The 14,507-nt window shown below is 39.6% G+C and overlaps 1 protein-coding gene across 8 annotated transcripts in view; it reads right to left on the bottom strand.

Annotated features, from left to right (window-relative positions):
• The window catches only part of CD226 (CD226 molecule), a 108,037-nt gene that overhangs the window by 8,669 nt on the left and 84,861 nt on the right, over nucleotides 1–14,507 (bottom strand). For 5 of the 8 annotated variants that reach the window (XM_081562677.1, XM_081562675.1, XM_081562676.1 and 2 more), the window contains exon 7: nucleotides 12,566–14,155. In XM_081562677.1, the coding sequence (XP_081418803.1) occupies nucleotides 14,042–14,155 (114 nt within the window). In that variant the 3' untranslated portion in view covers nucleotides 12,566–14,041. Of the gene's footprint in view, nucleotides 1–10,252; nucleotides 10,911–12,565; nucleotides 14,156–14,507 lie in introns of those variants that run through there. The other 3 variants (XM_081562681.1, XM_081562682.1, XM_081562683.1) reach the window with 2 other exon arrangements.

Raw genomic sequence — 14,507 nt, 5'->3', positions numbered from 1 at the left:
GGAGCATTATTTTGAATGAGTCAGAACACTGTGAGCTCTCAAATAATTCAGGTCATTGCTGATGACTCTTAAGTAAAAGACATCATCTTTGTCTTTTTTATTTCCTGTCTAGACACCATCCCTTCCTGAAGCTTAAATGACGTGTGAGTCTTACAGTAACTACTGGTGGTCATTATTAACGTTGTTCCCTGATCGGGAAGTGATGGTAATGGGACTTGGGCAGTAGTGGGTTGTCTGTTTTTTAGCCTAACTTAATAGAAATGTTCAACCTCAATACCACTCCATTAACATGTAAAGAGAAAGAGGGTAATGTTTTAGAAGAAATTGTTCAATGATCTGTCGAGAAACTCTTTGCAGTGTTTTGGTTTATGGCCCTATGGAGCAAAGAAGCTATAAGGCAACTGTGACTTGGGTCTATTGTTCATGTTAAAGTGACTCTTTCACCCATTCATAAAAGCATATAACTAACTAGGACTGTGTAACTCCGGATGTATGGACTTTGTCAAGCTGCCATTGTGTTTTGTTTGCCTTGCTTTCCACCGTGTGTTTCTTCCACAGAAGAGTAATGTCCATAGACACACACCCTGATCACGCTGTGGCCGCCTTGCTTCCTCTTAGCCAGGCATCCTGCCGACTCGTGTTCACCTTTTGTGCAACTAATCTTTAAAATAAATTAAAACTGAATACATGTAACCTGGAAAACACTTTCCTATGACTCACATTTCATTCATTTTCGGTTCAGTTCAGTCCAGTCGCTCAGTCGTGTCTGACTCTTTGCGACCCCATGGACTGCAGCACGCCAGGCCTCCCTGTCCATCACCAGCTCCCAGAGTTTACTCAAACTCATGTCCATTGAGTCAGTGATGCCGTCCAACCAACTCATCCTCTGTCGTCCCCTTTTCCTCCTGCCTTCAATCTTTCCCAGCATCAGGGTCTTTTCCAATGAATCAGCTCTTCACATCAAGTGGCCAAAGTCATTCATTTTAGTAGAATCCAAAAAAAAAAAAAAAAAGAATCATTAAGTCTGGTGCCTCAGACATTGTTCTCTGATTGGGTGGGTGTTACTGACAGTGCCTCTGACCTAGTTTTTGCTGACTGGTAGACTTGACACATCACTGTCTTCTTGTGGTTTGAGATGGAATGTCACTTTACTACATTTTGTTTCTTTTTAATTTATCTTTAATTGGAAGATAATTGCTTAACAATATTGTGTTGGTTTCTGCCATACATCAACATGAATCAGCAATAGGTATATATACATCCCCTCCCTCTGGAACCTCCCTCCCCTTTTGATTCTTTTTGGACTAAAAATTTAGGAGGCCTGATGTTGATCTGAATAGTCAGGGAAACTGAGTATGACCATATGATCCACACAAACCTTCAGATTATATTCTATGTTTTATTTGTGTTCAATTTTAATATACCATAAATATTTTTGTCAGCTAGATCTGTAGCTCATGAAAGTAAGCGAAAAATCAGTATGGAACAGAGAGTCAGAAGCATGGGAGTCTAGTGTCAGACCACCCTACTGAAGCATCACAAGATCAGGATGAAAAAACAGGTCAGAAACCAAGACAGTGGGAAGTTCAGTTCAGTTCAGTTCAGTCACTCAGTCGTGTCCAACTCTTTGCGACCCCATGAACCACAGGATGCCAGGCCTCCCTGCCCATCACCAACTCCTGGAGCTTACCCAAACTCATGTCCATTGAGTCGATGATGCCATCCAACCATCTCATCTTCTGTCGTCCCCTTCTCCTCTTGCCCTCAATCTTTCCCAGCATCAGGGTCTTTTCAAATGAGTCAGCTCTTCGCATCAGGTGGCCTAAGTATTGGAGTTTTAGCTTCAACGTCAGTCCTTCCAATGAACACCCAGGACTGATCTCCTTTAGGATGGACTGGTTGGAGCTCCTTGCAGTCCAAGGGACTCTCAAGAGTCTTCTCCAACACCACAGTTCAAAAGCATCAATTCTTTGGTGCTCAGCTTTCTTTATAGTCCAACTCTCACATCCACACATGACCACTGTATGGAAACACCATAGCCTTGACTAGATGGACCTTTGTTGGCAAAGTAATGGCTCTGCTTTTTAATATGCTGTCTAGGTTGGTCAGAACTTTCCTTCCAGGGAGTAAACGTCTTTTAATTTCATGGCTACAGTCACCATCTGCAGTGATTTTGGACAGCAGGAAACATACATATTAAAAGCACTTGGGGAAGGACTTTGGCTTTAATGCCAACACAGAAAGCACTTGGCAATGTCCATGACTACAATAAGAAAAGGCTGAACAAACTAAAATCTCTTTTCTTGAACCTATCAGAAAACCGAGGTTCCAAGGCAAACCTCCACCCCAAAATCTGCAGAGAGAGACCCATCCAGAGACCTACAGTGACCAGCATCTCCTCACACAGAGCCAGAGAGCCACAGCTGAAAACTAACAGGGACACCTCAACAGTCAGCTGGACGAACTGCTGGATACAGCTGTGGACGAATATGAGTGTGAGAAACTCATGGGGACCACAGTCTGAGAGGGACCCAAAAGCCACCGAATTCTCACCAAGAGGATCCAAGACCCCCTCACAGATCTGGCCAGGAAAGAACAGGATCAAACTGTGAAATAAGCTGAGCGCCTTCTCTGTAACAAAGACCTACACTCCAGAGGAATCATCACTGGAAAGCAATATGCCAAAGCTGAAGCTCCAGTACTCTGATCACCTGATACGAAGAGCTGATTCATTAGAAAAGGCCCTGATGCTGGCAAAGATTGAAGGCAGGAGGAGAAGAGGGCAACTCAGGATGAGATGGTTAGATAGCATCACCACCTCAGTGGACATGAGTCTGAGGAAACTTCAGGAGAGAGTCAAGGACAGGGAAGCCTGGCAGGCTGCAGTCCACGGGGTCACAAAGAGTTGGATGTGATTTAACAACTGAACAACAACAGTCCAGAGGAAAGGACACGGTCAGAGCACAATTCACAAGCCTGCTCCCAACTCCTGCAGTCTTCCTGTCTCACCTAAGGGAGAGAAATAAAGGTCATAATCATAATAACCTAGTCAGCAGGTGCCAGGCCATCATGGAAATAGACTGGAAACTCTGCAGCCAGGAGCTGGGGTAGAGGGCAAGAGATTCTACCGGGGAGGTAGCTGTGAACCTTACCAAGTCACAGGCTGACTGAAAGATGGAGACTTAATTATACGATGGTAGAAACCCCCTTCCCCACCACTTACCATCACACCAGCAGGGATCCAGTGTAAGCACAGCTGACTGCAGAGCACAGAGCTGTGAGCGGGGCGATCTCTCTGAGCAGCACCTAGGAGTACTCAGTACATTTTTGTCTTTTTTCTTCTTCGTGAAGCCTCCCAAGAAGGGAAGGAGGGCACACTTTGTGGGCACAGTTGTGTATTGGGGGTCCAGGTAGAAGCTCAGGTAGAGAACAAGCTGAGATGTGCAGAGGGTCAGGGCAGGGAAGCGGAACCCAGAAAAGGCCCAAGTCAGTGCCAGGAATATTCATCCCAGACAGAGCCCGATGTCTCCTGATCTCAGGAGCTCCTGGGTGGGGTGAGGGGTGGGGTGAGAATGAGAACCCTTGGATGAGAAATACCAGGGGCCCCCCAGTTGCTGGAGGCCCTCATTCTAGACTTGTCAGTATGGGAGCTAGTTCATGACATCTTTCAAGCAAGCCCCAGCCAATGCCAAGGCCCCCCAACCCTCGGTCAGAATCACGGTGCCCTGAGGTCTCACCCCGAAGGCACAGCCAGCTGTGGGGACCAGGCTCTGGGCCAAAGGACGTGCAGGGGCAGGAATGACCACAGCCAAGGGGGGATATGTACGCACATGCGTGGAGGGCAAGTGTGTATACTTCCGGAGTGTAGCAGCCAGGCGCCTGTGAGGCCTCCTGGGGGGCGTTTGCCATGGTGCAGTCCACAGCTGGAGGTGGACTGATGCTGCCACTATTCAAAGGAAAGCCAGACCAACTATCTGACTTCAGACAAGGCAGACTCCAGAACAAGGAATGTTATCAGGGATAAAAAGCACATTACATGTGATAAGGTGGTCAATTCTCCAAAAAAAAATGGACAGTCCTGAAAGCATATGTTCCTAATAATAGAATATCAAAATCCAGAGGCAAAAGCTGATAAAATGTCTGTGTGACATTTATAAATTCGTCTATGTGAGGTGACACAAACAAATCCATAGCTGTGGCTGGAGACTGTAACCTGCCTCTATCAGCATGTGATCCATCAAACAGGGAGAAAGTCAGAAAGAGTATGGTGACCTGAACAGCACTATCAGTCAGCTTGATCTACTGACCACTTATAGGATTTTACATCCAACAGCAGAATGTACATTCTTCTCAAGCTCACATGAAATATTCCCTAGGGTAGGCCATATTCTGGACCATAAAACACACCTTAATAAATCTAAAAGAAGAGAAATAATACAAATAATGTTTTCAGACTACAATAAAATTAAATCAGAGTTCCATAAGAGAAATATAGCAGAGAAATCTGAAAATATAGAGATTTTAAAAACACATTTTTGAATAACCCAAGAAGCCTCAAGAGAAATACAAAATTTTTTTAATTTGATAAAATTATAGCTTACCGGAGTGGCTCAGCTGGTAAAGAATCTGCCTGCAATGTAGAGGACCTGGGTTCGATCCCTGGATCAATAAGATCCCTTGGAGAAGGGAATGGCTGCCCACTCCAGTACTCTTGCCTGGAGAATTCCATGGTGCCTTGCAGGCTACAGTCCATGGGGTCACAAAGAGTCAGACATGACTGAGTGACTAACACATACAGAGAATTTGGGGGGTGCAGTGAAATTTACAGCATTATATGCCAAGACTGATGGAGAATGGAATAGCAAGTCGCTCCAGTGTTCTTGCCTGGAGAATCCCACGGACAGGGGAGCCTGGTGGGCTGCAGTCCATGGGGTCGCAAAGAATCAGACATGACTGAACGACTAATACACACACACACACACACACACGCCAAGACTGAAAGGAAGAAGAATCTAAAATCAATAACTTAAGCTTACACCTTAGGTAACCAGAGAAAAAAGAACAAAATAAACCTAAAGCAAGCCAAATAAAGAAAATAATTTTAAACACAGAGCAGAAATCAATGAAATTGAAAATAATAGAAAAAAAAATCAATGGAACCAAAATTTGATTCTTTGTAAAGATAAGAAAAATTAATAAGACATACAATAGCAGTGGGCAAAGACAAGCTAGAACTTGATAGACCTTCTCCAACTGTTCATCAACATTGTCCAAAATGACCTACAGAGAGCAATACCCAGTGTCCCGCATCCCATGAAAGCTCTATTTTGGCCACTTCTAACCCATAACCACATTAAAAAAGGAGATTCTGGGATGTAAGAGTTCCTCTGTTAAACCAACTGACAAAACACAATTGGGCACACAGTGTCTCTGGATTTTTTTGCCTCAAATGTCAATTGGGATAATAATATTTATCTTGCCTACATCTTAGAGTTGTTTAAAAATTAAACAGAATAATGATAAAAACCCTCCAAAAAGCAGGAATAGAACATACCTCAACATAATAAAAGCTATATATGACAAACCCACAGCAAACATTATCCTAAATGGGGAAAAACTGACAGCATTTCCCCTAAAACCAGGAACAAGACAAGGGTGCCCACTCTCACCACTACTATTCAACATAGTTTTGGAACTTTTGGCCACAGCAATCAGAGCTGAAAAAGAAATAAAAGGAATTCAGATTGGAAAAGAAGAAGTAAAACTCTCACTGTTTGCAGATGACATGATCCTCTACATAGAAAACCCTAAAGACTCCACCAGAAAATTACTAGAGCTAATCAACGAATATAGTAAAGTTGCAGGATATAAAATTAACACACAGAAATCCCTTGCATTCCTATACACCAACAACGAGAAAACAGAAAGAGAAATTAAGGAAACAATTCCATTCACTATTGCAACAAAAGAATAAAATACTTAGGAATATATCTACCTAAAGAAACAAAAGACCTATATATAGAAAACTATAAAACACTGGTGAAAGAAATCAAAGAGGACACAAATAGATGGAGAAATATACCATGTTCATGGATCGGAAGAATCAATATAGTGAAAATGAGTATACTACCCAAAGCAATCTATAGATTCAATGCAATCCCTCTCAAGCTTCCAACAGTATTCTTCAGAGAACTAGAACAAATAATTTCACAATTTGTATGGAAATACAAAAAACCTCGAATAGCCAAAGAAATCTTGAGAAAGAAGAATGGAACTGGAGGAATCAACCTGCCTGACCTCAGGCTCTAATACAAAGCCCCAGTCATCAAGACAGCATGGTATTGGCGCAAGGACAGAAATATAGATCAATGGAAAAAAATAGAAAGCCAAGAGATAAATCCACACACCTATGGACACCTTTGGAGAAGGCAATGGCAACTCACTCCAGTACTCTTGCCTGGAAAATCCCATGGATGGCAGATCCTGGTAGGCTGCAGTCCATGGGGTTGCTAAGAGTTGGACACGACTGAGCGACTTCACTTTCACTTTTCCTTTCATGCATTGGAGAAGGAAACGGCAACCCACTCCAGTGTTCTTGCCTGGAGAATCCCAGGGACGGGGGAGCCTGGTGGGCTGCCATCTATGGGGTTGCACAGAGTTGGACACGACTGAAGCGACTTAGCAGCAGCAGCAGCATGGACACCTTATCTTTGACAAAGGAGGCAAGAATATACAATGGAGAAAAGACAATCTCTTTAACAAGTGGTGCTGGGAAAACTGGTCAACCACTTGTAAAAGAATGAAACTAGAACACTTTCTAACATCATACACAAAAATAAACTCAAAATGGATTAAAGATCTAAACGTAAGACCAGAAACTATAAAACTCCTAGAGGAAAACATAGGCAAAACACTCTCTGACATAAACCACAGCAGGATCCTCTATGACCCACCTCCCAGAATATTGGAAATAAACGCAAAAATAAACAAATGGGACCTAATTAAACTTAAATGCTTTTGCACAACAAAGGAAACTATAAGCAAGGTGAAAAGACAGCCATCAGAATGGGAGAAAATAATAGCAAATGAAGCAACGGACAAACAATTAATCTCAAAAATATACAAGCAACTCCTGCAGCTCAATTCCAGAAAAATAAACGATCCAATCAAAAAGTGGGCCAAAGAACTAAACAGACATTTCTCGAAAGAAGACATACAGATGGCTAACAAACACATAAAAAGATGCTCAACATCACTCATTATCAGAGAAACGCAAATCAAAACCACAATGAGGTACCACTTCACACCCGTCAGAATGGCTGCTGTACAAAAGACTACAAACAATAAATGCTGGAGAGGATGTGGAGAAAAGGGAACCCTCTTACACTGTTGGTGGGAATGCAAACTAGTACAGCCACTATGGAGAACAGTGTGGAGATTCCTCAAAAAACTGGAAAGAGAACTGCCATACAACCCAGCAATCCCACTGCTGGGCATACACACTGAGGAAACCAGACTTGAAAGAGACACGTGTACCCCAATGTTCATCGCAGCACTGTTTATAATAACCAGGACATGGAAGCAGCCTAGGTGCCCATCGGCAGACGAATGGATAAGGAAGCTGTGGTACATATACACAATGGAATATTACTCAGCCATTAAAAAGAATACATTCGAATCAGTTCTAATGAGGTGGATGAAACTGGAGCCTATTATACAGAGTGAAGTAAGCTGAAAGAAAAACACCAAAACAGTATTCTAACATATATATATGGTATTTAGTCAATCGGTAAAGATAACCTTGTATGCAAGACATCAAAAGAGACACAGATAAATAGAACAGTATTATGGACTCTATGAGAGAGGGCAAGGGCGGGACGATATGGGAGAATGGCATGGAAGCATGTAAATTATCATATGTGAAACAAATCGCCAGTCCAGGTTCAATGCATGATACAGGGTGCTTGGGGCTGGTGCACCAGGATGACCTGGAGGGATGGGATGGGGAGGGAGGTGGAAGGGGGGTTCTGGAAGGGGAAAACATGTACACCCATGGTGGATTCATGTCAATGTACAGCAAAACAAATACAATAATGTAAAGTTAAAAAATAGAAAATAAACTAATTAAAAAAAATTAAACAGAATAATGTAAGAAAGTGCTTTGAGAATGACAGTGCGCAGCAAAAGAATATAATGATATTTTTGTCAATAAACCAAATTTATAATAGCTTGCGATTCATTAACCATTGAAATGATGATCAAACAGACATCCAAGATTATAAAAAGGCTAGAAGAAGTTTGTATGTCTCTAGAAACTACTGAGCCATTATATCTCTTTGTCCTTTTACCACATGAGGTAAAAAAATTCAAACTTGCTTCTGAAGATCTTCATTAGAAATAATAAAATTTAAAAGTGAGATAAATTAGCTCAACTGAAGCCACATCAAAAACTGTAGCAAGAAATTTTAATAATATTGAGAGTAAATTGGAGAGTTCAGTCTTATTCAGTCATGAGATTAAAGGGTAATGGTCTTATTCACTGTTAAGTATTTTTGAATATCTGGAATATTAAAAAATACAGTCCATGGAATTCTGTAGGCCAGAATACTGGAATGGGTAGCCTTTCCCTTCTCCAGGGGATCTTCGCAACCCAGGGATCAAACCCAGGTCTCCCGCATTGCAGGCAGATTCTTTACGAGCTGAGCCACAAGAGAAGCCCAAGAATACTGGGGTGGGTAGCCTATCCCTTCTCCAGCGGATCTTCTGGACCCAGGAATCGAACCAGGGACTCCTGCATTGCAGGTGGATTCTATACCAACTGAGCTACCAGGGAAGCCTTTAAAGGATAATGGTCTTATTCACTATAAGCATTTTTTAATATCTGGAATAAATACTGTTATGAATAAATGATTAAACAAGGAGATCATCTTAAGACTGAATTTGCAGAAAAATACAGAATCAGTTGATATCAAATTTTGAAGAGTGAGGAAAGAAAGCTATCAATGCTCAAAGTGGTTCCCTGCTTGTGGACCCCTGGAGTTGCCACTTATTCTCCATTTTCCAAACTTACTCCATCAGCATCCTGGAACTGCTATTAGTCACCTGTATCACTCAAATAAATTAACTGGGTTTTTTTTCCTATAACACAGTCAACATCTGCTTCTAATGCTTAAAACCAATACCCTCAACTTTTATAGACACAAACCCAAACATAACAGGCTTCTTATCGTGCCATGTTCTGGGCCCTGATTAAAAATCTGTAATCTGCCACCTCATATCCTTTTATACTGGGAAATTTTTTAGAATCAATTCCAGCTTCTATGGTCCTCTCTCCACTTTTTTTCTGGATAAAGAGAGACATCGGGAGGACAGTTATGCAGTCATAACTTGTGCTTATAACCACTGATTATCAGCCCAGGTCAAGGTTCTGGTCTAGGAAGACGAGATTGTCTAAATATTCACTGTATCTCAGAGCATCTGGAGAGATCCTTTAGACCACTGATGAAGAATCTGAGACAAAGTTATGGTAAATACCAAAATAGTAAACTAGGAAAAGAGACAACTGTTAACACTAGACAGAAAAAAAGATATTAACTCTGGAGAGAATGAACAATCACTTTTACCATGAAGAGCACTGGCAAAATCATTAAAAAATAAACACCAACTATTGAAATAATCAAAATTTTAATGTAAATATTTTGGAAGGATGGATACAGGAGAAAGGTATGTGTGTGTGGTGAGCTTGTGGAAAAGACGATATCTAAATCAATAAAGAATGTCTAAAATGGAAAAACATCTAGTAGTGATATATGTACACGATTCAGAAAGGCAGAGGGACTTCCCTAGTGGTCCAGTGGCTATGACTGCATGTTCCCAATGCAGGGGGTCTGGGTTCAATCCCGGGTCAGGGAACTGAGATCCCACATGCTGCAACTAACTCCTGGTGCAGCCAAATAAACTCTTTTAACAGCCGAAAACTAATCAGAAGTGAAATTTTTTGTTTCAATGGAGGTAAAATCGGAAGGACAGGTTTTTTGTTTGGGTTTTTTGTTTTTGTTTTTTTGCCAAAATGACCCTTGTACAGCACACTTCAACTCTTTGAACTACATGCACTTACAAAATACATTAAATATTGCATTGAGATAGAAGCTACAAAGTGTCACTCATTTGAGTTTTTTCTGCATTTAATCATGTTAATATTATCAGGAATTTTCCCCTAATATTCTCTGATAACAAGTGAAACTAATGATGGTGGAGTTCTACATTTTATTCATTCAAACAACAGAATATAGTATATCAAGGTAAACACTTGCATGCCCTACAAAACGCGAGTCTAAAATTATACATAAAACTGGAAACAAAACATGTTCTAAAGAGAGTGACTATATAGCATCATTCCAGCAGGGAAAAGTAGACAATAAATGGGGATTATTTCAGACATTTATTACCCATACCCACAAATTAGATCTTTTCTTACAACATAGTTAGTGCTTTAAACCTGGGACAGTAAAATATGTAAACCAATCTTGAAGATTTGTAAAAAAATAATTTTAGAAAGCATTTCAGTTAATTCTAGAAGCTACAGTTCCACCTATTGGATGACTAGCAAAAGAAAAAGGTATAAGAGCTTGGAGACTTGATTGAGAATAATCCAATGACAGATCAGTGGAAAAGTATACTAATTTATGCAAAAAGCCTAAATGTGAAGGTCAATACTTTCTAGACATTCTAACGGTGGCTAAACTAATGATGATAATAAAACAATAGTGATACGTGTTTATATTGTTTTATATTTTTTCAAAGATATTTTCTTATCATTATTGTAGAAAAAAGCTTAACTTTGTACTCACAATTTAGCACCTCCACCCATACTTTATAAGCATATGTATTCTACAGTATCTTCAATCTTGCTGAAATTCATACAAGTGGTACAAAACACAGCACATTATTAAAAATCAAGAAGCACTTTGATCATAGTGACTTCTAATTTCAATGTGGACTCTAGCAATTTAAAAATTACTGCAATGCAGCTGGAGTTTTTATTTAATACAGTTTTAGATAAACAAACATAATTTGGCTGTTTACAATAAAAGTTAAGTCATTTTTATTTCATTCTGCATAAATTGATAATATATTTTAAAGGTATATGCATATTTTAGTAATAAACTTAATTACTTAAAATTCTATAAGTATGAATATTTACTAACTAAAAATTATAACTTCATCTACCTGCCTCCCATTTATAAGCATGATTTCAAGTTAATGAAATTCCTATTCTATTTTCCCAGTGTGCATAAAGGCTTTTAAATAATGTTTCAAGGTCTCTCTGATGATAATATAATCAATACCTAATCACTGTAGGGTAATAAGATGTCTTCTTCCCCTGACAAAACTGTGTACTCTATGATGGCATTTAACAAACTTACCTATCTTGTCACCACACAGCAACTCCCTATAATTGGTTACTTTAATGTAGATACTAAAAGAATGGCATTCAAATAAAACATAGATTTTATTTAATATATTACCAATAAAAAAATATATGTAAAAAAGAACCCTAGGAAGCATTTGTTTCCTAAATAGCACCTTGCAGAAAAGATTAAAAACATAATTTAATTCAATTCTGACCTTTCCTGCTGTGGATCTGTTGCCTTAGTAACAACTGGAATAGTAGGTACCACAGGTTAGGGAATTGTATATGTGTGTGTGCTAGTGTGTGTACATGTATATACACACATACTATATATACCATACGCCTACTATGGATACCATATATTGTACATATATACAGTAGGCATAGTTTTATATATATATGTATATATAAAACTAGAATTGTCAATCCTAATATATTAGGTAGAGTTGACAATTCTAGCAAGTTAGGTATAATATAATATTAAAGAGACTACAATGAAAGTGCTTTGTTAAGTAAAGATGTCCAAAGAAAATGAACAAACAGAGTTTCGATGGCATACTAGCTGAGAGTGGAGCAGGATCTACAGAGGAGGTTGGAGAAATTTCAGCAGGACTTAAGCAGGTTCCAAATCCCTAAAAATTCTGAACTCTGGAGATGAAGAATTTAGAAAAGAAGGGACAGAGTAAATAATTCTCATAAGTGTTTTGAGAGACTTTTTTTAAAAAGGTTAAAACATCTATGGAAAAAGAGACAATTTTCCAATATTGTGGTTTCCATAAATCATACATTAAGTGGATTACATAAAAATCCTCCCTGAAATCATGTTGCCATGGTAGAAATTTTTTACTTCTTATGTATGTCATTTAGTCATTGAGGACTGGTTATCAGAATCTCCCAGAAAGTGATATTTTGATTAACTTTTAGGAAAAAGAAGTCATTTATCTTTTAAAAGATGCCAAGTTTGCTTCACCATGCAAACTCATAGAGTCAGCCATGGACACTTCCATAGATCTGATCTAGTTAACAAAACAGTAGACGGTTGTCTTGTAAAACTGCCTGCCCATGTTGTTACAAATATATCTGTGGAAACACTTCTTGAATCCACATATAAATATCTATAAGCAAACAAATAAAAATGACAGTTAACTCTTGTTGCGCATACATAGTACAACTGGGAGTGATCATTTTTATTCTTTCCCTTCTGAAACAGTTAGGGGCACTCACAGTTTCCATAATTCACAGAATAATTACACTATTTGGTGTGCATGGTATTTAAAGATAAAACCACAACATAGCCACTGTCTTGCTAAAACTGTAAATTACAGCTTAAGAATCTGTCTAGACAATGTGAGAATTTGCTTTGGGTTCATTTCAGATTATCATGACAAGTCTCCAACTTTGAGACCTAAATGAATCTTTGAGATGAACCTTTTAGAAATGAGGATCTTTTAAAGATGAGCAATGAGGACATGAGACAGGAATGATCACTGTATTTGGTCATTACCAAATCACTGTGGTTTCAAGGTGACCATGACCGTTGCTGAGTTTCACAGATACTTTTCATTGTTGCTTCCATCTAGAACTTGGACAACAGGCATGGTCTAATTGCTCTGTGAGTCATATCATAAGGCCCAACTGTGTGCCTGGTCAAACTTGGAAGCAAAGAAAGCTTCTCTGTACCTTTCTATTCATTGGTCTCTTTTCCTCCTTCCTCACACGCTCCTCAGCCTCTTCCCTTCTCCTTCCCAGTAATGAACTTGGGCCCTACTACTACACAGCTCTGGAGGCGAGCCCTTACCTGACTTAGCCCACTCGTCCTGTTTGGCCACGCTGCTGTGATCGCTGTTTAGTCGCTAAGTCATGTCCGACTCCTTGCGACCCCATGGACTACAGCACGCTAGGCTCCTCTGTCCTCAACTGTCTCCTGGAGTTTGCTCAAATGCATTTCCATTGGGTCATTGATACTGTCTAACCATCTTAACCTCTGTTGCCCCCTTGCCTTTTGCCTTCAATCTTTCCTAGCACCAGGGTCTTTTCCAGTGAGTCAGCTCTTCCCATCAGGTGCCCAAGGTACTGGAGCTTCAGCTTCAGCATCAGTCCTTCCAATGAATATTCAGGGTTAATCTCCTTTCTGGCCATGATGACTGCTTAACGATGGACAAGTCATCAAATGTGCTTGCTCTCTACCAGGCAGAAACAAGAATTATGACTTGCTGAGAGCTGTCGGCAGTCATGGAAACACAAGCAGAAAGCCTGAAGGAGAGTTAGGCTAACATCAAGGGAAGTAGATCCAATGCTGTGAAAGGGGATCCAATAACTGTCTTATGTCCATTCTTAATTCTGGACATAATCTTTAAGCCTTGGCAATAACCTTTCCCTGAAGCTTGATCTCCCCTGGGTTGTTCCGTTACATGATTCAATGTTTCCTTTTATGTATAAGCTAATTAGAGTCAGGTTTTTCTAAAACATATCTGTTAAGGATGCTCTCTATGGTTAGGCAGTACTTTTCTTGTCAAATTAAATAAATTTGGTCAATCAATATCCAAGGTAGACATTAAATAGTGGGAAGAAAATTATATGATGATCCATGTGCATAATAGTTTTCATTTACATTCTCATATGATGGGCTTAGACTCTAGCCTTTGGTCTACGAGAGAAGGTCGGGTAGTTGACATAAATGTCCTCTCCTGCACCATCTGACGGTGGATTGGCAGGGACGGGACTTCTGTAGTTGTTGGTTGCCTAGAAAGATAAACACAGAGGATGTTAATAATTCACTGCATTTCAGCACTTAATTAAGACACTCAAAACAAATTTCTCCTCAATTCAACCATAATATAGGTCAAATTTCTATTACAATTAATTTCATAAAACATTCTCTTCATTGCATGGACTTTCCGTGAGAAATCACATTCTTGATCTCACGACTCTGAGATACAACAGAGACTAGTCTTGATTATCACTTGATATACGTGATATAAATTACCTCTTTAGATGTAAAATTCTCTCTCCTGATGTTATGCTATTTCAAAGAGAACAATTATTCGCCTTTTTTATATGGAAGGTCTTGTATAGTATTTTCCCATAGTGGATA

Source organism: Giraffa tippelskirchi, chromosome 14 (assembly GCF_054371585.1).
Source record: "Giraffa tippelskirchi isolate mGirTip1 chromosome 14, T2T-mGirTip1v1.2.pri, whole genome shotgun sequence".
Taxonomy (NCBI): domain Eukaryota; kingdom Metazoa; phylum Chordata; class Mammalia; order Artiodactyla; family Giraffidae; genus Giraffa; species Giraffa tippelskirchi.
Note: the sequence above shows the minus strand (reverse complement) of the source record. Positions and strands in the feature narration are given on the sequence as shown.